Below are 26,741 nucleotides of genomic sequence, written 5' to 3'. Positions count from 1 at the left end.
TGACTAGTACAAAATGAAGTGATCTAAATATCACTAAATCTAAAGATTCTAAAGATGTTTACTACGAGTTTTTACTTTCTTGAAAATACTGATCACGTAGTAAAGTGAGACAGTAAATGTGCTTGTCACTTGTACAGTGCAAAGCAGCATGCTTGCCTCAGTCATCAAGGAGCTCACTGTCTAGTGAGAGATTATTGTAACTTTGAAGACTGTCTTCAAATTGACATAAAAAATAGGTCACTGGAGGGGCGCCTGGGTGGCTCCATCAGCTAAGCATCCAACTTTTGATTTTGGCTCAGATCATGATCTCAGAGTCGTAAGAACCCACATCGGTTTCTGCGCTGGGCATGGAATCTGCTTACTTAAGATTCTCTCTCCCTGTACCGCTTGTGCTCTCTCTCTTAAAAACAAAAAAAAAAGGGGGGCACCTGGGTGGCTCAGTTGGTTGAGTGTCCAACTTCAGCTCAGGTCATGATCTCGCAGCTCATGAGTTCGAGCCCCACATCAGGCTCTGTGCTGACAGCTCAGCCTGGAGCCTGCTTCAGATTCTGTGTCTCCCCTCCCACCGCCTCTCTCTGCCCCTTCCCTGCTAGTGCTCTGTCTCTCAAATAAATAAATAAGTAAACATTAAAAAAAAAAATAGGTCACTAGATTGATGATTAGACACTTCAGCACCTCTCAGTCCTGTGTTCAGGCCACTGGTGAAGGGTTTGGTGCATAAGCAGCTCCTATTGAATAATATGGATGCTACTTAAGGAGATAGAGGTACTGAAAAAAGAGCATTTTTCAAAAACTTATTTTTAAGTCTAATGTAATCCGTTACATTAGAGGAAACAGAATCAGGGATGTAATGACAGTTGAGACTTCCCCCCGCACCCCCAAGTTTTATTCCTATTTCACAATAATGCTCTAGTCCAGAGTAATTTTGTTTTTTATGTAGTGTTTATTTTTTAGAGAGAGAGTGAGCAGGGGAGGAGCAGAGAGAGAGAGAGGGAGACACAGAATCTGAGCTGTCAGCACAGAGCCTGATGCAGGCTTGAACTCGCGAACTGTGAGATCATGACCTGAACTGAAGTTGGAGACTTAACTGACTGATCCACCCAGGTGCCTGTAGTCCAGGGTAATTTTTACCAACATACATATCAACATCTCAAGGACCCTATTTGTGACTTAAAGATTGAGATAGTGATATTTACTTTGATAAGTAAATAAATCATTAAGTTGGTAGCAAATTATTTTCTTGAGGGTAAAGGAAAGCATTGCACATTGTCAAGAGAAGTATAAGAGAGAATGTACTAAACTTTTAGAACTTCTTCAAAAGGAGCATATGCCAATGATCAAGACTTGAAATCAGTGAAAAGTGGGGGAAATTGCTACCTTTGTAAACATTAGTGACCAGCTGGACTGATGAATTGAGTTTTAGCCTATACGTATGAAAGGGGAAGTTTAAAGACTTAGTATTTGGCAGCCCATGGCTGACTTTAATTATCTGTGTACTGTGAGAGAGGGAACATACTGAAAAGTTTCAGGAACAGCTTTTAATCAGTAGCCCCCAGTGTGATAGCCAAGTGAGCATAAGAAGGCAATTGAAACCCAGGCCAGTCATCCCTGAAAACATGTGTCATCATTAGCGTCATACTACGGGCATCTTCACGACTCTAAGCAGTAATAGGTATTCATAAGGGAAATCTAAGCTCCCATGTGTGATAGTTAGTACGCCGTTTCATGAAGTACAGGATTTATAGCTTATTCATGAAGATTTGTCTTAGCACTTGGGCAAGAGAGGGAGTTAGTTGTGGTTTTCAAGAAAACTTTCCTCCTTTGATACTATCTGTGCATTTGCTAAAAAGGAAGGGTTATTTGTGAACATTCTAGGAAGGTAGAATATGTATTACTCTTTGAAGAGATTTTCAAAGCCACAACGGGCTTCGGTATGAAGTGTGTATTCTGATCCTTGTTTGTGTATCTCTGAAAGTTGAGACTAAGTGATCAGTCCTTAGACTCGTTTAGATGATCATGTATCTGAAAGTCCTGATGATTTTTATTTAGTATCTTAAAAGATTGACACATTAAATACCATTGTATGAACTTGCACTGATATTACTACCAAATTCATGTTATCAAACCAAGTGTGGTTAGTGATTCCTAATTTTTCATTTATGTACTTCAGTCATTCCAAAAGGGATATCATTTGATGCAGGAAATTCAAGAAAGGCCTTGCTACTAAGATGACCTTTGAACTGGGAACTGAATAAAGTGAGAAATTGAGACGGGGAATATTTGGGTGAAAAGTGTTACAAAGAGCCAGACAAATGCCCCGACTTGGGAACTCACTTGGCCATTGTCCCTGGAGCAGAGCATAGGAGAGGGAATATAGTAGGAGAGAGTACAGGATGAGGGCGGTGTGGTGAATATATACACCTGGGCTAGGAATTTGGATTTTAATTTGATGTGATTAATGAGTTGCTGTATTGGAGGGTTTTGAGGAGAGGAATCCCTGATCTAATTTTTTTACATTTTTTAGTTTTATCAATTACATGTGCGTGTGGGTTTAACAGTACTTCTTTTCCATCACTTAGCTGATTATTTTGATATTTACTTCTATTTATCTAAATAGTGTGCTTTTATTTCTTTTTGTTTTTCTGTTTTTGATATTACTTATTGATTTCCTACAGGGGAACATAATCTTCTCTGTTTTCTTTCTCCTCTCACATTCTTGCATCATTTTCATCCCTTATTTTTCCGGTAGATTTATGTTGCTATTTTAATTGAGTCAATATACAACCTTATGACAATCTAAATGCTATTCAGAGCTGGGCAGTATAGTAAACTGATTATTTTTAAATTTCCTCTGTACGTCTTATTTTCTTTAGAGATAACCGTCTTCTTTTCTCTAGGGATACCTGTGTTTTTATGTTTGTTGGCTGGTTTTCTTAGGTCTCTATATATTTAAAACTAATAAAATATCAAACTCTGTATATAAACCTATCAAATAGTTGAAACACATTAACTTACCCATTTGTTTTATCTTCCTTAAGGTTTCTTCAGAGCCTCTTGATGTGTTCCAGTAATGGTTTGTTGTTCTCTGTCTGACATATAGCTGCTGTCCTGGGATATCCATCATTCTGAGGGTCCCCTTTATTTCTCATCTTGTTAGGATCCCCAAAGTTCTATAACTCAAGAGTAAATCTTTTCTTAAAAAAAAATTTTTTTGGGGCGCCTGGGTGGCTCAGTTGGTTAAGTGGCCGACTTCGGCTCAGGTCATAATCTCGTGGTCCATGAGTTTGAGCCCCGCATCGGGCTCTGTGCTGACAGCTCAGAGCCTGGAGCCTGTTTCGGATTCTGTGTCTCCCTCTCTCTGACCCTCCCGCATTCATGCTCTGTCTCTCTCTCTCTATCAAAAATTAAGAAACATTTAAAAAAATTTTTTAAATTTTTTAATGGAACTCTTCATGCATTTCCTCCTTGCACGGGAACCATGCTAATCTCTGTATCATTCCAATTTGTTTTAGTATGTGTGCTGCTAAAGTGAGCACTTAAATGATTTTTTTTTAATGTTTCTTTATTTTTGAGAGCGTTTATTTATTTTTGGAAGAGCGTGAGCGGTGGAGGGGCAGAGAGAGAGGGAGATGCAGAATCAGAAGCTGGCTCTAGGCCCTGAGCTGTCAGCACGGAGCCCATCGTGAGGCTTGAACTCACAAACTGCGAGATCATGACCTGAGCTGAAGTCAGATGCTTAACCGACTGAACCACCGAGGCGCCCCTTAAATGAGTTTTTTTTAAATGTTTATTTATTTTTGAGACAGAGAGCGTGTGAGTGTGGGAGGCAGAAAGAGAGGGAGACAGAATCCCAAGCAGGCTCCGTGCTGTCAGCATAGAGCCCAGTTCAGGGCTTGAACTCATGAGTCGTGAGATCATGACCTGGACCAAAATCAAGAGTCAGTCCCTTGACCAACTGAGTCACCTGGTGCCCCTTCAGTGATTTATTTTGTGTTCTAAATTTACTTTTATTCAAGTATAATTAGCATACAGGCTATTAGTTTCAGGTGTATGTTATTAGCGGTTCTGTATATTACTCAGTGCTCATCATGATAAGTGTACTCTTAATCCCCTTCACCTGTTGCACTTATCCCCTCTACCTCCCCTCTGATAACCACCATTCTGTTCTCTGTATTTAAGAGTATGCTTTTTTTTTCCTTTTGTCTGTTTTTACTCTTTATTCATTTTTTTTTAAGTTTATTTATTTTGAGAGAGGGGGGTAGAGATAATACCAAACAGGCTCCATGCTGTTAGCACAGAGTCTAGTGTGGGGCTCAGTCGCATGAACCATGAGGTCATGACCTGAGCCAAGATCAAGAGTTGGATTCTTAACTAATGGAGCCACCTAGGCACACCTGTTCATTTGCTTCTTAAATTCCATACATAAATGAGATCATATGGTATTTGTCTTTCTCTGACTGACTTATTTCACTTAGCATTATACCCTCTGGGTTCATCCATGTTGTTGCAAATGGCAAGATTTCATTTAAATGACTCATTTTTAAAGATTGCCTTCTATCTGCGTAGGATTTATGTCCTCTGAGTTGATTTTCTATTTGCTTTGATTTCTGCATTCAGATTAGAAACATTCTGTAGAGGTCTGGGAACCTGTAGTTAACTACTTACATTTAAGGGACAGAGAAAAGGCAGCTTAAAATTCAGAGTTTTCTGTGCCAGAGCAGTACTTAGTGATCCTGAGTTTCACTGTTGTAATCTGGCTGGGACTTTCATTTAGATGAGGACTATCTTCTGCCTGACTTCTTGGACTGGGCAGACCGTCCCTGGAAAAATATTGGCCAGTCTCCAGCCTGGACTGTAAAGGCCTGTCTCTTGTTCCAGGTTGGGAAAGAGGCTTGAGGGAGAGTGGGAGCCTCAGTATTGAACATCATGCATTTACTTAATGCTTTTCTTCTTAGGATGTTATCCTTGCCTCATCCATTCATGTTCTTGTTTTATATTCTGCAGCAGCTAAACCTTTGGGTCTTTGGCTAGGGTGAGAGAAGGGCCTGACAGTAAGAGATAGGTGGAGGTTGAGGGATTTGATTGCTTCTTTAAAAAAATTTTTATTTTTGAGAGAGAGACAGAGAGAGAGCAGGAGTGGGGGAGGAATAGAGAGAGAGGGAGACACAGAATCTGAAGCAGGCTCCAGACTCTGAGCTTCAGCACAGCCTGATGTGGGGCTCAAACCCACAAACTGTGAAAATGACCGGAGCTGAAGTTGGGCTCTTAACTGACTGAACCCCCTAGGTGCCCTGGGATTTGATTGCTTCTTAAGCAGACTTTGCATCAATTCTCTTCATTTTGGAATCCCACCTTTCATCTCCATATAGGGAGAATAGCTTCATTCTCAACTTTTTCTTACTGCCAGCTTCCTTGAGCTTGATTAATCTTTTACCATCTTGAAACATTTTGTTGCTTTTTGTTTTGTTGACAAATAAAATTTAGATACCATAAAACTCATGCTTTTTTAAAATTTATTTTTCTAATTTACATCCAAGTTAGTTAACATATAGTGCAACAGTAATTTCAGGAGTAGATGCCTTAATGCCCCTTACCCATTTAACCCATCCCTCCTCCCATAATCCCTCCAGTAATCCTGTTTGTTCTCCATATTTAATAGTCTGTTCTGTTTTTGTCCCTCTCCTTGTTTTAATATTATTTTTGTTTCCCTTCCCTTATGTTCATCTGTTTTGTATCTTAAAGTCCTCATATGAGTGAAGTCATATGATATTTGTCTTTCTCCAAATGGCTAATTTTGCTTAGCATAATACCCTCTAGTTCCACCCACATAGTTGCAAATGACAAGATGCCATTCTTTTTGATTGCCGAGTAATACTCCATTGTATAGAAATACCACACCTTCTTTATCCGTTCATCTGTTGTTGGACATTTGGGCTCTTTCCATACTTGGGCTATTGTTGATGGTGCTGCTATAAACATTGGGGTGCATGTGCCCCTTCGAAACAGCACACCTGTATCCCTTAGATAAATACCCAGTAGTGCAATTTGCTGGGTCGTAGGGTAGTTCTATTTTTAATTTTGTGAGGAACCTCCATACTCTTTTCCAGAATGGCTGCATCAGTTTGCATTCCCGCTAGCAGTGCAAAAGAGATCCTCTTTCTCCTCATCCTCACTACCATTTGTGTTTGCCTACCACATCTTTCTTAAAATTTATTTCGTAAAAACTCTTACTGTTTGTTTATTTTTGAGAGAGAAAGAGACAGAGAGTGAGTGGGGGAGGGCCAGAGAGAGGGAGACACAAAATCGGAAGCAGGCTCCAGGCTCTGAGCTGTCAGTACAGAGTCCGACATGGGGCTTGAACCCATAAACTGCAAGATCATGACCTGATCTAAAGTCGGATGCATCACTGACTGAGCCACCCAGTCACTCCTCTATCACATTCTTTATCCATTCATCATTTAATGGACATTTGGACTCTTTCCATAGTTTTGCTATTGTTGATAATGGTGCTGTAAAGGTCAGAGTGTATGTACCCCTTCAAATCTGTATATTTGTATCCCTTAGGTAAATGCGGAGTGGTACAATTGTTGGATTATAGGCTAGTTCTATTTTTAACTTGTTGAGAAACCTCCATACTGTTCTCCAGAGTGGATGCACCAGTTTGCATCCCACCAACAGTGCGAGAGAGTTCCCCTGTCTCCACATCCTCGCCAACACTGTTGTTTCCTGAGTTAATTTTAGCCATTCTGACACCTGTGAGGTGGTATTTGATCATGGTTTTGATTTGTATTTCCCTGATGATGAGTGATACTTAACATCTTTTCATGTATCTGTTAGCCGTCTGGATGTCTTCTTTGGAAGAATACCCTTCCCAGTTTCCAGTCACTCACCACCATCTACCTTTAAACCATCATCAGTAATCTTACTCATTATTACTTTTTTTCTTGTTTTACCAATCATCACAAGAATCCTAGGAGTCTTTATTTTCCCCAGGGCTCTATAGACACTGAGGCAATTGGTGCCTGTATCTTACTCCCGCAACAGTATGTTCACCTTCATTGTTCTCTTTCTGTAGCTCTTTCAACCTTTGATACATAATATATTTATGTGTCCACTCTCCTTAGAATAGAAGTTCCATGGAGACAAGTTTTTGTCTGTTTTTATTGCATATTTCCAAATAGAGCAGTGCTTGGCACATAACAGTTGTTCAGTAAAATTGTGTTTACTAAGTGAAGGAAAACAGTGGTACAAGGGAGAATAGTTTCATCCCAGATGTAGTTTGAAGACTGAGAATACTGTATTTATTGGTGAATTAGGTGTGAGATGAGAGAAAGAGAGAGAGAGTAGTTACAGATGGCTCCTCCATCTTTGGCCTAAACATGTAGATAACTACAGTTGCCATTTCTTAACAGGGGGAAACTGAGAGGAGCAAATTATGGGGTAAAATCAATTATAATATTCTAAGGTAACAGGTTTAGAAGTCCCTGAATGGATGTTCTCAAAATTTCCTTCTACTTGATTTTAACATCACTGACTTTTAGAGGCTACACTCAACCGTATTTATTTGCATTGTGTCCTTAGGTCATGCGCATTGTGGATAATGTCCGTCCAGATCGACAGACAGTTATGTTTTCAGCTACTTTCCCCAGAGCTATGGAGGCTTTGGCTCGCAGAATCCTTAGTAAACCCATTGAAGTGCAGGTTGGAGGCAGAAGCGTGGTTTGCTCAGATGTGGAACAACAAGTGGTGGGTACAGCCTTTAAGAAACCCTCAGTTCCCTGGATGTTCAGGATGTGATTCTTGTGGGATCATTGTGATGTAGGAAGGTAATTTCTAAAATTAAATAGGATACATCTGCAGCCATTAATACTTTATATGATGCACTTGAATATGCTTTTCTGTGGAACTGCCTATTTAAAATCCTCTTAAAAAAATGCCCTTTTTAGTTCGTCCCACCAGAAGAGGTGGGCTTGTTAATAGAAATGTCACATCTTGTTTTTTAATTAATAGGGTATGAGATCAAGAGGCAGAGAGAACCAGGTGATTGCCCACATTTACAAGTCCCCTCTCTGAAAGTTACAGATTTGTTTTTGGTCTTACTGGTTTATCAATTAAAATCAACATTTTCCTGCCCAGTCCTAAAATACAGCAAAATATTGTCATTTCGCCATCTGCCACAAATAAAATGAGTATTTTTGTTCACAAGATGTATCTGCAGTTTTACTCCATTAACTTGGTGCGATTTGCTGTTTCCAGATTGTGATTGAAGAAGAAAAGAAGTTCTTGAAGTTACTTGAGCTTCTCGGCCATTATCAAGAATCGGGATCTGTCATTATATTTGTGGATAAGCAGGAACATGCAGATGGTCTTCTGAAAGATTTAATGAGAGCATCTTATCCTTGCATGTCTCTTCATGGAGGTAATGTTTACTGAAGTATCTGTTGAGTATTTAATTTGACCAAGCACTGTAGTGTACTGTGTACTGTGTGTTTACTGTATACTGAATTTAGAACCAGAGTTTGTATCTTCTATCTCCACTTTTATTCAGAACTCTGGGGGCTAATAAGCATTATTATTATTCCATCTTTGAGGTAAAGAAAATAAGACAAGGAGTACATTGGTTTGACCAAACTGTATAGCCATTAATCAGCTAAGGAGAAATAGAACTTAAAATTCTCCATTTTGTGTTATATTCTTTCCATTGTGCCATGCAACCTGGAGGTTTTCATGATTCACATTAGAGCTTTAATTGAAAGTAATGTTTTATTTTCTGTGTGATGTCTCCATTGTTATATATATGTAAGACTTAGAACCCTGAACATGTGCAACAGAGACAGTTTGAATTACCCTCATTAAGGATGTCTTCTGGCAGTCTGTGACTTTGTAATGAAACCCCCCAAAAGGTAGTGGCAGCTATCATTTATTTTCTTTATAAATCTTTGCTTTAGCTAGAGCTCAGCACTTAACCTAGTTTCTGTTTCATGCTGTATCTGCTGGCATGGCTTAATTGGGACTGGGGATCCATTTCCATATTTGCCTTACTTAATGTGGCTGGGAAGTTAGTACTGGCTCTTGACCGAGCTCAGTCAGGTTATTGGCCAGGGATCCTGGCCCTTCCCTTTGTGGATCTCTCTGTGGGACTACTTGGCGAGAAGGCAAGTTAAGGCTACTTGCCAGGCCAGTTAGGGATGATACTGGGAATTGGCAGAACTTTCATTTCCATCATATTCTATAGGTCAGAATAGTCCCATGACTGGCCCAGATTCAAGGGAATGGAGGTATAGACTCCACTTCTCGATAGGAGGGTCATTCCCTATGCAGAAGAGCATGTAGAATAAGCCATGCTTTTGCTGTCATCTTTGGAATATACAGTCTGTGACACCAAGTTTCATTGTGGATGCAATTAAAAGGGCTCTAAGGGTATGTATTTGGTTAACTTTTAATGTTTTGGGTTTTTTTTTTTTTTTTTTTTTAAGTTTATTTATTTGTTTTGAGAGAGAGAGAGAGAACCAGTGAGTGAGGGGCAAAGAGAGGTGGACAGAGGATCCATCAGTGCTGACAGCAGAGAGACCAACATGGGGCTCTAACTCACAAACCATGAGATCACGACCTGAGCTGAAGTTGGACGCTTAACCAGATGAGCCACCCAGGCTCTCCTAATGTTTGAAAATCACTCATGTTTCCCCCTTTGTTTTGTTATTGGGATGAAATATATATTACATAAAATTTACCATTTTAACTATTTTAAGTGTATGATTCAGTGGTGTTAAGTCCACTAACGGTGCTGTGTAACAACACCGTTATCTATTTCCAGAAGTTTTTCATTGTTCTAAACAGAAACTCTACCTGTTAAATAATAAACTTCATCCCCATCCCCACCTTCTGGCCCCTGGGAACGTGTATTCTACTTTTTGTACCTATGAATTTGCCCGTTTTAGGTACTTCACATGAGTGGAATCATACAGTGTTTGTATTTCTGTGCCTGGTTTATTTCAGTTAGCATAATTGTCATTGAGGCTTATCCATGTTTTATCATGTGTCAGAATTTCCTCTTTTTTAAAGTATTTTAATTCCAGTGTAGGTAACATAAAGTGCTGTATTAGTTTCAGGTGTACACTGTACACCTGATTTAACATTTCCATATGTTAGTGCTCATCCCAAGTGTGCTCTTTAATCCCTATCCCCTGTTCCACCCACCCACCTCCCCTCTGGTAACTGTTTGCTCTCTATAGCTAAAAGTCTGGTTCTTGGTTTGCCTATCTTTTTTTTCCCCCTTTGTTCATTTGTTTTGTTTCTTGAATTCCACTTATGAGTGAAGTCGTGTGGTATTTGTCTTTCTCTGACTGACTTCCTTCACTTAGCGTTATGTTTTCTGGCTCCATCCATGTTGTTGCAAACAGCGAGATTTCATTCTTTATGATGGCCAAATCATATTCCTGTGTGTGTGTGTGTGTGTGTGTGTGACGTCTTCTTTATCCATTCATCTGTCCATGGGTTCTTGGGCTGCTTCCATAATTTGGCTAATTTAAATAATGCTGCGGTAAACATAGGGGTTCATGTGTCCTTGTGTCCTTTTTTCGAGTAAGTTTTTTTGTATTCTTTTGATAAGTACCCAGTAGTGGGATTACTGGATCATAGGGTAGTTCCGTTTTATTTATTTGTTTGTTTATTTATTTTTGAGAGAGAGAGAGAGCGAAAGCACGTGAGTGGGGAAGAGGGTGAATCTCAAACAGGCTTTAGGTTCAGCATGGAGCCTAATGTGGGGCTTGATTCCACGGCCCTGGGATCATTACCTGAGCCAAAATCAAGAGTCACATGCTCAACTGACTTAGCCGCCCAGAAGCCCCTGGATAGTTCTATTTTTAATTTTTTGTGGAGCCTCCATACTCTTTTCCATGGTGGCTGCACCAGTTTGCATTCCCACCAACAGTGGGTACAAGGTCTTTTTGCTCCACATCCTTGCCAACAGTTGTCTCTTGTGTTGTTGATTTTAGCCGTTCTGACAGGTGTGAGGTGATATGTCATTGTAGTTTTGATTTGCATTTTCCTGATGATTAGTAATGTTGAACATCTTTTCATGTGTGTTGATCATCAGGATGTCTTCTTTGGAGAAATGTCTGTTCACATCTTCTGCCCAGTTTTTAATTGTATTATTTGTTTTTGGGTGTTGAGTTTTATAAGGTGTTTATATATTTTGGATACTCCCCCTTTGTCAGATATGTCATTTGCAAATATGTTCTCCCATTCAGTAGGTTGTCATTTAGTTTTGTTGATTATTTCCTTTGCTGTGCAGAAGCTTTTTTTTTTTTTTTTAAGGATAAATGAACATTTATTTATATTGATTTATTTATTTTTATTTTTTGTAATTTACATCCAGGTTAGTTAGCATCTGGTGCAACAATGATTTCAGGAATAGATTTCTTAAGCCCCTTACCCATTTAGCCCATCCTCCCTCCCACAACCCCTCCAGCAACCCTCTGTTTGTTTTCTATATTTAAGAGTCTCTTATGTTTTGTCTCCCTCCCTGTGTTTATATTATTTTTGAGAAGCTTTCTATTCTGATGTAGTCCTGGTAGTTTATTCTTGTTTGTTTTGCTTTTTTCTTTGTTTTTTGTTTTTTAAGATTTACTTTTAAGTAATTACACCAAATGTGCAGCTTGAGCTCACAACCTTGAGGTCAAAAGTTGCACTTCCACCGATTGAGCCAACCAGGCACCCCTGTTTTTCTTTGCCTCACGAGAGGCAAAGAACTGTCTGTTCTCTCTTCTAGGATTTTTATGGTTTCAGGTCTTACATTTAGGTTTTTAATTCATTTTGAATTTGTTTTTGTATATGGTAAGAAGAATTTCCTTTTTAAAAAGCGAAATAATTTTTCATTGTATGTATATACCACATTTCCTTTATTCATTTACCTGTTGATGGACATTTGGGTTGTTCCTACCTTTTGGCTCTTGTGAGTAATGCTACTTAACCACTGTTGTACAAGTATCTGTTTGAGTCCTGTTGGCCATATGGCCATATGGCTATTTTTAACTTTTTATGGAACCTGCAAACTACTTTTTGTAAAAATTGCACCATTTTGGAATTCCAGCAGTGCATTAGGGTTCCAGTTTATCCACAGCCTGGCCAGCACTTGTTTCCTATTTTTTTTTTTTTATAATAGCTATGCTAGTAGATGTGAAGTGACATTGTGTTTTTGATTTGCATTTCCCTAATGACTGAGATTGAACATCTTTTTATGTGCTTATTGGGTATTTGTATATCTGTTTTGAAGAATTGTCTATTTTAGGCTTCTGCCCATTTTTAATTAGGTTATTCGCATCTTTTTTTCATTGCTGAGTTGTAGGATTTCTTTATATATTCTTGATAGCAATCCCTTATCAGATGTACAATTTACATATATTTTCTCCCATTCTTTGGGTTGTCCTTTCACCCTCTTGGTAGTGTTCTTTGATGCACAGACGTTTTAAATTTTGAAGTCCGTTTTATTTTTTCTTTTTTTGCCTTTTCTTTGGCTGTTAATTCAAGAAACCAATGGCAAGTCCAAGGTTATGAAAATTTTCCCTCTTGTTTCCTCAAAGTTCTAAAATTATAGCTTTTACGTGTAGGTAATTCATTTTGAGGTGATTTTTATATATGATGCAAGATATGGATCCAGCTGCATTCTTTTGCATGTGGTTTTTCAGTTTCCCTGACCCATGTGATAAAAAGACTGTCCTTTTCCCATTGAAGAGTCTTGGCACCTTTGTCAAAATCTATTGACCATTTATTTATCTGAGAGTTTCTGAGCTCTTTATTTAATTTCATTGATCTGTATGTTTATCTTATGCCAATTTTTTTTTTTTTTTTTTTTTTTTTTTTTTTAAGTAAACTCTATCCCCAACGTTGGGCTTGAACTCATGACCCAGAGATCAAGAGTTGAACGCTCTACTAACTGAGCCAGCCAGGCACCCCTTTACTTTTTTTTTTTCCCAACTTTTTTTAATTCTGAGAGAGAGAGAAAGCATGAGTGGGGGAGGAGCAAAGAGCTAGAGAGGGAGAATCCAATTCCAATAAGGTCCACGCTGTCAGTGCAGAGCCTGACTCAGGGCTTCACCCTCTTGATCCATGGCACTTAACTGACTTGAGCCACCCAGGTGCCCCAACATTTCTTTTTTTAGTAGACTGTTTTTTAGAGCAGTCTTAGATACACAGCAAAACAGCAGAAATTACAAAGTTCCCATATATCCCTTGCCCCCAAGTACAACCTCCTCCCCTATCAATATCCCATACCACAGAGGTACATTTGTTACAATCATTGAACCTGTATTGACATATCATTGTCACCCAGAGTCCCTGGTTTACATTAGGATTCGCTCTTGGTGTTATACGGTCTATGGATTTGGACAAATTTATAATGACATATTCACCAGTAGAGTACCATACTATATCACTCATAGAAAATACTACCATAAGAATCCTCTTTGCCTGTTCATCCCTCCCTTCCCCATCCCTATACTGCCGCTAATCTTTTTTTTTTTTTTAAGTAGGCTCCCCCAAGATGGAGGGCTTGACCTCCCTGCCCTGAGATCAAGACCTGAAACGAGATCAAGAATCAAACACTTGAGCCACTAAGCCACCCAAGATGCCCCAGCCACTAATCTTTTTACTGTCTCTACATTTTTACCTTTCTAGCATGTCCATGTCTACTTTTAATCATTAGGATAAACAGGCAATAATGACGTATCATAGATGTTTTATTTTGGCCCTGTTAGTGTCATCATTCCTGAAAATGTTTTGGTTGCCATTAGCTACAAAGTTTCTAGTGTAGAACTTTAGTTTTTCTCCACATTTGAAACATGGGACTCAGCTTTCTTTCTTTCCCTAGATGATTTCTTTTCTCTCCTGTTTGTTGTTTTGTATTTTTAAGTTAAATTAAAATGGTTTTAATGTTTATTTTGAGAGTGAGTGCGATTGGGGGAGGGGCAGAGAGAGAAGGACAAAGAGAATCCTAAGCAGGCTCTGGGTTGTCTGCACAGAGCTTGTCGTACAGCTCCACCTCATGAACTGTGAGATCATGACCTGAGCTGAAATCGAGTCAGACCAACTAACTAAGCCACCCAGGTGTCCCAGTACTTTCTAATTTTAAATATTTTGATTAAAACAGGTGTGTCCATGTAAAATCTTGTATCTCAAAGCAAATAAACAAAATTTATTGTGAATGTAAGATTTATTTATTAGCTTAGACATTTTTTAAGTAATTTTGTAGTAGAGCAATGTGCTGAATTTCTTTCACCTTTTTTTTTTTTAACGTTTATTTTTGAGAGGCAGAGTGTGAGCGCAGGAGGAGCAGAGAGAGAGGGAGACACAGAATCTGAAGTAGACTCCAGGCTCTGAGCTGTCAGCACAGAGCCCAGTGTAGGGCTTAAACCCATGAACTGTGACATCATGACCTGAGCCAAAGTCGGACACTTAACCAACTGAGCTACTCAGGCTCCTCCAGTGTGGTAAATTTCTGAAGGAAAACTAGGGAGAAGTTTTGATTATGAGTCTTGTTGTTAAGCTCTTTTAATGTGTAACTGAATAAAAGCCAATTTGCTATATAAGTATAAAAATGTAGAAATTATTTAGGGCTTTTTAAGAATTAAAAGGTGTAATCATAAAATTCCTAATGTGCATATGAAATTAATGTGCATTTTATACCTAACACATAGTGTAATGATATAGTGAGAAGGATGCTTGGAGATGCCCCACATGCTGTGTCTTCTATAGAGCCACCTGTAGTTCTTTCTTCGTGTCTTCATGTCTAGAAGGGGAAGAGCAAAGGCTGGAAGTAAGAGAGTGGATTATATGTTCTGCCCACTCCTGGTCTTAACCTGAAACAGTTTTCTCAGTACAGCAATCAAAACATTCTACTGTGGCTTAACTTTTTTGTTAGATGTTTGTCAGCATTATTATGAACATAATAAATGGAGAACATGTTCTTAGTACTCCTTTTTGACCTATCACATAACCTGCAGTAACCTTAAAGTAGGTTACAAATGAAAGAAATATGAAAATACTTTCATTGAACCATGGCTGCAGTTTCTGGTTTGTCAGCCATCCATTTTTTAGCTTTTGCATTAACAATGAATAATTTAAAAATTTCTTAAAAACACAGTGCATCTTGGGTACCTGGGTAGCTCAGTTGGTTGGGCATCCAGCTCTTGATCTCAGCTGGAGTCATGATCTCATGGGTTCATGGGATTGAGCCTTGTGAGCAAGTGGCTTTGAATTCTGTCCCTCTCTCCCTGTGCCCCTCTCACCACTTGCATGTGCTCATGCTCCCTCTCAAAATAAATAAGTTAAAAAAAAACCCAATGCATCTAATAGGGTAAATAATGAAATTAGAAAAGCAGCACACAGGTTTCTACTTACGAGAAATTATGGTATATGAGAACATATACTTTTTTTTATAGGGCAGAGTGCTTCGTTGAGGCCTTCAACTTGTACTATTAATATCAGTTACATTTTTCTTTTTTCTGCAAGTGACAAAAAACTCATCCAACTGCCTTAAATCATGAGACATTTTTACTATTTTACAAAAATGAAATCTAATGGTGAAGTGACTCCAGATTGTTTCATTTAGTGGCTCACTGTCACTATATTGTATTTTCTGTACTGCCATCCTGAGCATGTTAACTTAGTTGTTTTTTTTTTTTAAGTTTATTTATTTATTTTGAGGTGGGGGAGGGGCAGAGAGAGAGAATGCCAAACAGACTCCATGCTGTCTGTGCAGAGCCTCATGCTGGGTGTGTTCTCACCAACGGTGAGATTATGACCTGAGCCAAAATCAAGGGTTCAATGCTTAACTGACTGAGCCACCTAGGCACCCCAAGTTAGTTTTTAAACTAGTTTTTTTTATGGCACCAAAAAGGCTTCTGCAGTTTTAACCATCACTTTTTTTTTTAAATTATTTTATTTTTTAACGTTTATTTATTTTTGAGGCAGAGAGATACAGAGCATGAACGGGGGAGGGTCAGAGAGAGGGAGACACAGAATCCGAAACAGGCTCCAGGCTCTTAGCTGTCAGCACAGAGCCCGACACGGGGCTTAAACTCACTGACCTCAAGATCATGACCTGAGCCGAAGTCAGCCGCTTAACCGACTTAGCCACCCAGGCGCCCCTAACCATCACTTTTGTATCAGACAAATTACAGAGGAAGAAGACTATTTCCCATATGTCTAGGTGCCTTTTTCCCCTCTTATTTTTATAACCACAATTTGTAAACACAGAAAAAATCTGAGAAAATCATATGATGAAGAGCCTTGAACATCCAGTACTGGATTCTACAACTAACATTTTGTTGTATTTCTCTTTCACATCTTTAGCCATCTGTCTATTCTACCTACTCATCATATTTCTCAGTTTTTTGATATGTTTTAAAGAAAGTTGTAGCATCAGCATATTTCACTTCAATATGCAGATGGTTAACACTAGTTCAAAAATTTTTTATTTTATTTTTTAGAATAACTATGTTTTTTAAGTAAACTCTGTCCCTATCGTCGGGCTCAAACTCAAGACCCCAAGATCAAGAATTGTATACTCTACTGACTGAGCCAGTCAAGCACCCCCCAAATTTATTTATTTATTTATTTATTTATTTATTAAAAAAATTTTTTTTTAACGTTTATTTATTTTTGAGACAGAAAGAGACAGCATGAATGGGGGAGGGGCAGAGAGAGAGGGAGACACAGAATCAGAAGCAGGCTCCATGCTCTGAGCCATCAGCCCAGAGCCTGACGCAGGGCTCGAACTCACGGACCGCGAGATCGTGACCTGGGCTGAAGTCGGACGTCTAACCCACTGAGCCACCCAGGCGCCCCGTCCCCCCAAATTTAAAAAAAAAAACAAACAATAGGTAAACTGTAGTAAAATGTACAGATCATAAGTGTGCTCTTTGATGAGTTTTGACAAATATATATAAGCTGTGAAACCCAAACCTCTATGCATATACAACCTCAGAACTTTCCCCCAGTTAATTCCCGTTCTCATCCCCACAGGCAACCACTTTTTACATTTTTTTCCAACATATATTTGTTGTATTTTTAGAATTTCAGATAAATGAAACCGTACTTTCTCAACATTTTTGTGTCAAGTTATCTTTTACTCAGCCTTTTTTTTTCTTTTTTTTTTAGCTTCAGAAAATGTTTTTTTAATAGTAGGAAAGCTCTCTTTATAGAGAGGGGACTTTCGAAAGTGAATGCCCGTGGACTATAGGCAAGGGCCTTTGTTTTATGAGGTTCTGGTCGCCGCCTCTTCCCTTCCCCCTTGTTCCTTCTCAGCTTCTACCCTTACTGGCTTGATAGCTCTAGGTGCTGGGTTGTCCATTCTTCATTGGCTTGTTTCTGTCGTATGGTGGGTGGTCCTTGGCCTCATTTGGCATGTTTTTGGGATTCTTCCACGTTGTTGCATTACCAGTAGTTCTTCCCTTATTGTTAATATTCTTTGTATAAATCTACCCCCATTCGTTCAGTTCATTTCTGTTGACACCTGGGCTGTTCCTTGTTTTTCTGCTGCTTCAGCCATCCCACAGGGAACAACATAATTGGGATACAGAACAGTTCCATCATGCCCCAAAACTCCCTTGTCCTATACCTACAAAAGTAACTGAAAAGTTAACTCTCCTCCTGTTTATAACTCCTGTCAACCACTGATGTGTTTTTATAAGAATATTTGTAAATATAGGTCATACATTATGCAGTTGACTCTTTTCACTCAGCGTAATGATTTTCAGATCCACTGAAGTTGTTGCACAATTCATCTCTTTTTATTGCCCAGAGATATTTATTGTATGGATGTACCACGGTTTGTGTATCTTCATCTGTTGAAGGATGTTTGGGTTGTTTCCAGTTTTAGACAAAAATGAATAGAGCTGCTGTTAAATGTTTGAATACAGGTCGTATGTGAAAATTTTTCTAGAATAGATAACCAGGAATGGGATTGCTGGGTCATATGGTTAGTGTATCGGTATGGTTTTCTTTGTGTTTATTGTACTCATGGTTCACTGAACTTGTAGAATCTGTAAATTTATGTTTTTCAGATGTAATTTGGGACAAATTTGGGAAATTCTTGGCCTTTGTATCTTAATTTTTTTTTTTTTCCGGAGTTATTTTTCTTCTGTCTTTGGGATTGCAATTATGTGTATGTTCAGCCCTTTAGTACCATCTCCCATGTCTTTGATCCTTTGTTCACTTTTGTTTTTCAACCTTTTTTTCTCCTCTGTAATTAATACTGGGTCATTTCTTTAACTGTCTTCAAGTTCACAGATTTCTTTTTGCCCTCTTTTATTTGCTGTTAAGTCTATCCAGTGAATTTTTAATTCAGATATTTTTTTTTTAGTTCTAGAATTTCTAGTTGGCTCTCTTATATTTTCTTGTTTCTCTCATAAGATTTCCTGCCATTCATTATGAGCACTTAAAAATTTTTCCTTGATCACAGTTACAGCAGTTGCTTTAAAAATCTTGGACTATTAGGGCATCTGGGTGGCTCAGCAGGTTGGGCTTCTGACTGTTAGTTTCAGCTCAGGTTGTGATCTCACACTTTGTAGGATCAGGCCCTATGTCGGGTTCTGCGCTGACAGCACAGAGCATGCTTGGATTCTCTTTCTCCCTCTCTGCCTTTCTCCCACGGGTGCATGTGTATGCTTGCTCTCTCTCTCTCTCTCTCAAAAATAAATAAATAATAAAAATCTTTGACTATTAATCACAACATCTTGGTCACCTTGTCAGTTTCTGTTGGTTATCTTTTTATTTTGTTTTATATATTTCTATATTTTTATCTAATAATTTTGATTTGTATACTGCCCTTTATGAATAATCCATTGTAGGGTCTGAATTCTCATATTTTCCTTAAGACTTTTATTTTGTTTTAATAAGGCATTAACTTGGTTGGACCCTTATTTTTTTATTATTTTTTTTTTAATTTTTTTTTTTAACGTTTTATTTATTTTTGAGACAGAGACAGAGCATGAACGGGGGAGGGGGAGAGAGAGAGGGAGACACAGAATCGGAAGCAGGCTCCAGGCTCTGAGCCATCAGCCCAGAGCCCGACGCGGGGCTCATACTCAAGGACCGCGAGATCGTGACCTGAGCCGAAGTCGGACGTTTAACCGACTGAGCCACCCAGGCGCCCCTGTTGGACCCTTATTTTAAACTCAGTCCTTCTTTTAATGGGCAACATCTGAAATCTGTTAATTTCTTTTATTTTTTTAGTAAAAATAATTTTAACATTCATTTTTGAGAGACTGAGAGAAACAGAGTGTGAGCGGGGGAAGGAGCAAAGAGAGAGGGAGACACAGAATCTGAAGCAGGCTTCAGGCTCTGAGCTGTCAGCACAGAGCCTGACGCCGGGCTCAAACTCTGGGACCAGGACATCATGACCTGAGCTGAAGTCAGATGCTTAACCAGCTGAGCCACCCAGGCACCCCTGTGTTAATTTCTTTTAGCCATACCTAGGTTGCTTGGATTCTGTCCCATGCATGCATAGTTTAGGGTCCACATGTTTGTGCTTGCCTACTCTGTTTCATCTTCTGTTTTCTGGTCCTCAGCTAGTATATTATTCCAAATGTCAAAAATTCCAGTTTCTATTGAAGTTTGACTTGTCCCCCTTGGCTTCCCAAGGCTTTTCCCCAAACAGAAAGTTTAAAGTAAATTGAATCCTGTAATTGCAACTGCTGCTAGTATATTATTCCAAATGTCAAAAATTCCAGTTTCTGCTTGTTTTTAGTCATACTCTTATGCCTTCAGGTAGGTTTTTTGTGTTTTTTTTTTCTCCCAATATTTTGCCCAGAGTTTATAGTTGCTATCTGCAAGAGGGTTGGTCCAATAAGAGCTTTTCCTACATTGAGGGATACTGTGTGTTTTTTATATAAGTAATAAGGATATTCCCCCCACCCCCACCCCCCCCATAATCCCTTGTCTGTACTTCTCTTATCTCTTTGGTAAAAATTGCATCACATGCTTATGCCTAAATCATTTGTAAGCAAGCAGAATAACTAATGATTCCTAAAGTTTTGCCCTGGCACCCTTGAGGTTCTCAGAGACTTTAAGGGGTTCATGAAATCAAAAGTATATGTGTAATAACCTTACTACGTGATTTGCCTTTTTACTTTCATTCTGTGTGGAGTGTATAGTGTAGTTTTCTGAAGGCGTCATGGCATGTTATATTGCACCAGATGGGATGCAGAAGATATGAGACTCCAACTATCTTCTGTTACATGAGATGCCCCTAAATTTTAATATGTAATTGCTTTTAAGTTATTTTTAAACAAGTTCGTAAGTATTCAAAAATTTTCTCAGTTTCTAATACATTGAGTATTGATAGAGATGACCTGTGTAAAGTATAGCTCTCTGGGTCTCATCCTCATTAATTTTTACAAAGGAGGCCTTAAGCACAGAAAGTGAATGGGATTGATTCACCTAAAAGTGAGAATTAGGCTCATCTCTGGTTTGATATATGTGATCATATGTTGGGTGGATAGGTGAACAAATTTGGAGTTCTGTTAAAAAGGACGAGGGTTGGGGCACTTGGGTGGCTCAGTCGGTTAAGCATCCGACTTCAGCTCAGGTCATGATCTCACAGTTTGTGAGTTCAAGCCCCACATCAGGCTCTGTGCTGACAGCTCAGAGCCTGAAGCCTGCTTCAGATTCTGTTGTCATCTCTCTCTGCCCCTCCCCTGCTCCCACACCATCCCTCCCTCCCTCCCTCTTTCCCTTTGTTTTTCAAATATAAATAAACATGAAAAAAAAAAAGGAAGAGGGTTAATTGCTGCTGGGCAGGTATCCCATATACTATGTTTAGCATATTATATTCACTTCATGTAATAAAGTATGTGTAGCTGAGTTAGGTAGTCAGGATACCTCAGTCTAAAGTAAAAGTTTTAGTACATTTTAATTTTAAATTTTTTTTTTTTTTTTAATGTTTATTTATTTTTGAGACAGAGAGAGACAGAGCATGAACGGGGGAGGGTCACAGAGAGAAGGAGACACAGAATCTGAAACAGGCTCCAGGCTCTGAGCTGTCAGCACAGAGCCCGACGCGGGGCTCGAACCCATGAACCGTGAGATCATGACCTGAGCCAAAGTCGGACGCTTAACCGACTGAGCCACCCAGGCGCCCCAGTACATTTTAATTTTAAATTTAATTTATATTGGTATTGACTTCATTAATTTTTCTTAAGAGACTTTTGGGTTTGGTGTTGGATTCTAGTTATTTTGACATTAGATCCAAATAATTTCTTTAATTCAGTCATTGAAGAGTACACTTTTTTTTTTTTTTTTTGATGTCTATTACTGAGAGAGAGAGGGAGAGACAGAGTGCAAGCAGGGGAGGGGCAGAGAGAGATAGGGAGGCATGGAATCCAAAGCAGGCTCCAGGCTCTTAGCTGTCAGCACAGAGCCCACTGCGGGGCTTGAACCTATAAACCGTGAAATCATGACCTGAGCCCAAGTCAGACACTTAACTGACTGAGCCACCCAGGCAGGCGCCCTGAAAAGTACGTTTAAATTTTAGGTAATAGTATTAATTAGCATTGATATATATTTAGATACTAAGTATTCTGTGTATTTTAAACTCAGATTTTATATGAAGCCTTAGAATATCTCCTGCCAAAATGAGTTTTTCATGGTTTGAGAATTTACCCCATTCCCTTCTCTAATTACTAGAGGTTCTCCATCATTAAATCAATTTTTGGTCTGAGTATTTTGTAATAGAACATTTTGGCATTTTATACCCTCCGTTATCACTCACCCTGAGGCTCTTTGGGAAACACATTTAAGAGAGATCCAGTTCACTGGTTTGTAACCAGTGCATTTCAAACTTTAATAGTAATGTGTAATCAGTCACCTAAGTATCTTGTTAAAATGCAAAATCTGAATCAGTAGTTTGGAGTAGGATCTGGCCTGCCTTTCTTTCCTTTTCTTTTCTTTTCTCTTTTCTTTTCTCTTTTCTTTTCTCTTTTCTTTTCTTTTCCTTTATCTCTTTTTCTTTCTCTCTCTCTTTCTCTTTTTTTTCTGAGATTCTGCATTTCTGACGACGTCCCATGTGATGTTGCTTCTGGTCCTCAGACAAAACTGAGTAGCAAGGCTCTAATAACCTATAGGAGAAGGAGAAAGATCTGAAGAATCCTGTTACTGTAGGCTGAATGTACCTGCCTTTTCTTGTTTTACCCCATAAATAGGTTAAGTATAGGTTAATGAATCTGAGATGGGGTTTCTGCTGTTATAGTCCATATTCACAAGAAAGGAGGCAAAACAAGAACATATTTGGAATATTCATCAATGAGTTAATAGCAGTAGCTTTTGATCTGGCCATTAAATTTCCTTAGTGTTTTATTTCAGTATTGTAGTTGGTAGATGTTTGGTCATTGTAAGTTATGTTTATTCTTTACTCTGCATTTAACTTATTTCTGTGTCAGATGAAGTGAACAATTTAAATGCAGTATGTGGTTTTACATTTTTGTTTGTTTACTTGCAGGCATTGATCAATATGACAGAGATAGCATCATAAATGACTTCAAGAATGGGACCTGCAAACTTCTCGTAGCCACTTCTGTTGCTGCCCGAGGTTTAGATGTGAAACATCTGATTCTTGTAGTAAATTACAGTTGCCCCAACCATTATGAGGATTATGTGCACAGAGCAGGACGGACTGGAAGAGCAGGCAATAAAGTAAAAAGAACTTTTTAAAGTTGATTTCCATTGTATTAATAAAATATAGGGTTTTTTTTGTTTGTTTAGGGTTATAAGGAATAGATAATAGGAGTTAACATGAACATTTTGAAAATCTTCAATCATCAGAGTATGGGGATTAGTTGATGTTCATCATTTCTATACACAGTATTATTAAAGTTATTGATAATTAGCTGTTCTCTTTAGGCAGATAGTGTTATTTATGTCCCGTTTTAGTTTTTTTTTTTTCCTTAAAAATTTCTGTATACATTTTTACATGCATGTATATAGTTTGAGATTTTTCATTGCTATTTTTAAAATGTGGGATTATAAAATGTACTCCTACCGAAATTGTTACCCTTTTTCTCATTATTCCCCTGTCCTACTTCATACACTATGTATATTTCTTGTTTTTTTAACTCACTTATGGTCTGGTAACTATATAGGTCTAACTCATTCTTTTTGAAGGCAGCAAGCAGAATATTCTGTTGTTGGAAACATTGATGATGATTGGGGCGCCTGGGTGGCTCGTTCGGTTGGGTGTCTGACTTTGGCTCAGGTCATGATCTCACTGTTCCTGAGTTTGGGACTCATGTTGGGCTCTGTGCTAACAGCTCAGAGCCTGGAGCCTCTTTCAGATTCTGTGTCTTTCTCTCTCTGTCTCTGCCCCACTGCCACTCGTGCTCTTTCCTCCCTCTCAAAAATAAATAAACATTAAAAAAAAAGAAAAAGAAAAAGAAACACTGATGATGATCTATTTGATTATTTGATTTTCCAATCCTGGACATTTCTACATACTGAGGCAATAATAATAATAATAATAATAATAATAATAATAATATATTTATGGAGTACTTATTGAATGCCAGGCACTATTTTCATTGCTTTACATAAATCCTCTCACTTCATCCTCACAATTTCCCTTTGAGGTGAGTAATACCATTTAATAGATAAGAAAAGTTAAGGTACATGGAAGTTAACTTACTTGCCCAGCTTACACAGCTAATACATAGTGATGGCTTTTATTGATTCAACCTGAGTTATTCTGTGGTTATGGGAAACTTTGTGTAAAATTATGTGCACGTACAAACCTTAAAATAATGTGATACGATTCTTAGCACATGGACAGCATAAAAGCATGCCATGGGGTCATGTGGTGACTAGATATTCCTGAAATACAGTATTAAACCATGTTTTACAATTCATAACAGTTTTCTGGTAGGGACACAGTGTATATGAAGACAGTCTGATTGTGGTGTGCCATTGTACTCCCAACTCTCTTGCCTGAACCAAAAAGCTGCTAGGGAAATGTGAAATCTTAGGCTTTAGAAAACCCCAGGGAGGCAATATAGCTGACTTCATTTTTGTATATAAAAACACATTACACATACACAAACAAATGTTTTTATATCTCTTACTGGTCTTAAAAAATATGCAGAGGAAGAAATATGTGGGAAGCTGCGTCCTAGCAAGTGAATACAAGTTAGTTGGGGTAGAGAGGTGCAGTAGGTAGTGTAGGAAGGGAATCCAAGCGAAAGGGGGAAAAATAATCTATTATATTAAAATTAATGTGTATGACAATGCAATTACATACACGTTTATATAAAATTGGATTTCTGTTTATGCATCAAGAAATGTTTCTGGTATGCTTATTTTTATTTGTTTTTAATTAAAAAACTATTTATCAATTTGTGAGAGAGAGGGTGACGGAACATGAGCAGGGGAGGAACAGAGAGAGAGGGAGACACAGAATCTGAAGCAGGCTCCAGGCTCTGAGCTGTCAGCACAGATTCCGACTTGGGACTTGAGCTCACGAACTATGAAATTATGATCTGAGCTAAAGTCGGACGCTTAACTGACTGAACCACCCAGGAGCCCCTAATTTTTTTTTAGATGTTTATTTATTTTTGAGAGAGAGAGTGTGTGTGAGGGGAGGAGGGGCAGAGAGAGACACACAGAATCTGAAGCAGGATGCAGGCTCTGAGCTGTTAACACAGAGCCCCACAGGAGCTCGAACTCATGGACTGAGAGATCATGACCTGAGCTGAAGTTGGACTCTTAACCGACTGAGCTACCCTGGTGCCCCATGAAGTCAGTCTTAAGAAGATCTATTATTAGATGATTCTACTTTTATGTTGTGATCTAAGAGTCATCTTGTTAGTGTCTAATAGTTCTCTTTTTTTTCATCATTCATTAGGGTTATGCGTATACTTTTATCACAGAAGATCAAGCTCGCTATGCTGGTGACATAATTAAAGCTCTTGAATTGTCAGGAACTGCGGTGCCTTCTGATCTGGAGAAACTTTGGAGTGATTTCAAAGATCAGCAGAAAGCTGTGAGTTTTTTCCAATTCCCATTATCTTTATCCAGGTCATTATTGTGTTATAAACCTTGAATATTTTATACTTGTAAACCTTTATAAGGTAACTTTCTCTCTTTAGAGAGGGAAAAGGAATGAAAACAAAATCCTCCCTTTTGCTTCAACTCGATGTTTTGTATCATACTGAAGAGTTCTTTTTTTGTTCTCATGCTAGATGAAATGTTTTTGATACATTGGTATGTGCTACCTTGAAAAATACTTAATTACTCCTAAATTCCTAAACATTAAAGTTTTTTTAGTATGAAATTAACTGTTTTGTTTTTCCTTGAAAGGAAGGGAAAATAATTAAAAAGAGTAGTGGGTTCTCTGGTAAGGGATTCAAGTTTGATGAAACAGAACAAGCTTTGGCCAATGAGAGGAAGAAGTTGCAAAAAGCAGCTCTCGGTTTGCAAGATTCAGATGATGAGGACGCTGCAGTCGACGTAAGTGCCATTTTTCTGAGCCCCCTTCTTGCTGATTGAAACATTGTTGCTCCCCCCCCCACCCTAGGTTTATTTGTTGAGATAGCCAATTGTTGGAAACCTTTCTGATATGTGCCCTTCCCAGCCTTTACTCTTTCTCTTCCTCTCTCCCTTTCTCTCCCTCCCTCCTTCTCTTTCTCCTTTTCTCCCTCTCTCTATTCACATATGCCCTGCCCATATTATGTATATTCATAAAAATGAGGTCATACTGCTTTATAACCACCTTTACAACAACCGTCTTATGTTGAAATCTTCTCATTTTAGTAAATTCATTCTCATTATTCTTAATTTTCAATATGTGGGTTTCTATATGTTCATATTTGGAATATACTTTACTGTCATAAACTGTACTTCACTGCTTGTCCTTGTACATTTAATTTTGTACATTCTTTAGATTAAGTTTTGAGGTTGAGTGTGTACATGGAATTGCTCTCCCAAAGGGCGTATCTAATTTGGTTCTGAAACATTTTCAGACTGTCCTCCTGCAAAGTGAATACCAGTTTGGCATTCGCTGTGGTGGTGTGTAAGAGTGCCTGGCTCCCCACATCTTTAACAACATCAGTGCTAATATTTTTATTTTTAAAAATTTAATCATTATAGGTTATCCTCATTAACAGTAATAGTTAGCAGGGTGCTTGGCTGGCTCGTTTGGCAGAGAGTACATGACTCTTGATCTTGGGGTCATGAGTTCAGTCCCCACATTGGGTTTAGAGGTTACTTTAAAAAAATAAAATAAAATAATACAGGGCGCCTGGGTGGCTCAGTCAGTTGAGCATCTGACTCTTGATTTCAGCCTAGGTCATGATCTCGCAGTTCATAGGTTCGAGCCCCGTGTTGGGCTCTGTGCTGACAGGGTGGAACCTGCTTGGGATTCTGTCTCTCTCTGCCCCTCCCCTGCTCTCTCAAGCTCTCTCTGTCTCTGTCTCTCTCTTAAAATAAATAAATAAACTTAAAAAAAAACAGTAATAGCATTTTTTGAGTATTACTAAGTGCTGTGCACGGTGTCAAGTGCTTTACAGGGATTGTTTCATTTACTTGTGCACAGTAGCCAGACAAGGTTGATACTCAAGAATATTCCCATTTTATAATTGAGGAGACTGAGGCTTAGAAAGAAACCATAATCTTTTGAGATTTTATAACCATAATGGGAACAAACTGGGACCTAGACCCATTCCATTCTTATTTCAGAGACCATGGTCCTAGCTTATGTT

At 38.5% G+C, this 26,741-nt stretch overlaps 1 protein-coding gene and 1 non-coding gene across 3 annotated transcripts in view; one reads left to right on the top strand and one right to left on the bottom strand.

Moving 5' to 3' along the window:
* The window catches only part of DDX46 (DEAD-box helicase 46), a 72,300-nt gene that overhangs the window by 28,565 nt on the left and 16,994 nt on the right, over positions 1-26,741 (top strand). For both annotated transcript variants that reach the window (XM_058736177.1, XM_058736173.1), the window contains exons 14-18: positions 7,582-7,746; positions 8,257-8,419; positions 22,496-22,689; positions 24,887-25,024; positions 25,342-25,491. In XM_058736177.1, coding sequence (XP_058592160.1) covers positions 7,582-7,746; positions 8,257-8,419; positions 22,496-22,689; positions 24,887-25,024; positions 25,342-25,491 — 810 coding nt within the window. The remainder of the gene's footprint in view (positions 1-7,581; positions 7,747-8,256; positions 8,420-22,495; positions 22,690-24,886; positions 25,025-25,341; positions 25,492-26,741) is intronic.
* LOC131489858 (U6 spliceosomal RNA) lies at positions 3,430-3,536 on the bottom strand. Its single transcript, XR_009250776.1, has one exon. It is a non-coding gene; the product is annotated as a U6 spliceosomal RNA (small nuclear RNA).

Source organism: Neofelis nebulosa, chromosome 1, assembly GCF_028018385.1.
Source record: "Neofelis nebulosa isolate mNeoNeb1 chromosome 1, mNeoNeb1.pri, whole genome shotgun sequence".
Lineage (NCBI taxonomy): Eukaryota > Metazoa > Chordata > Mammalia > Carnivora > Felidae > Neofelis > Neofelis nebulosa.
Note: the sequence above shows the minus strand (reverse complement) of the source record. Positions and strands in the feature narration are given on the sequence as shown.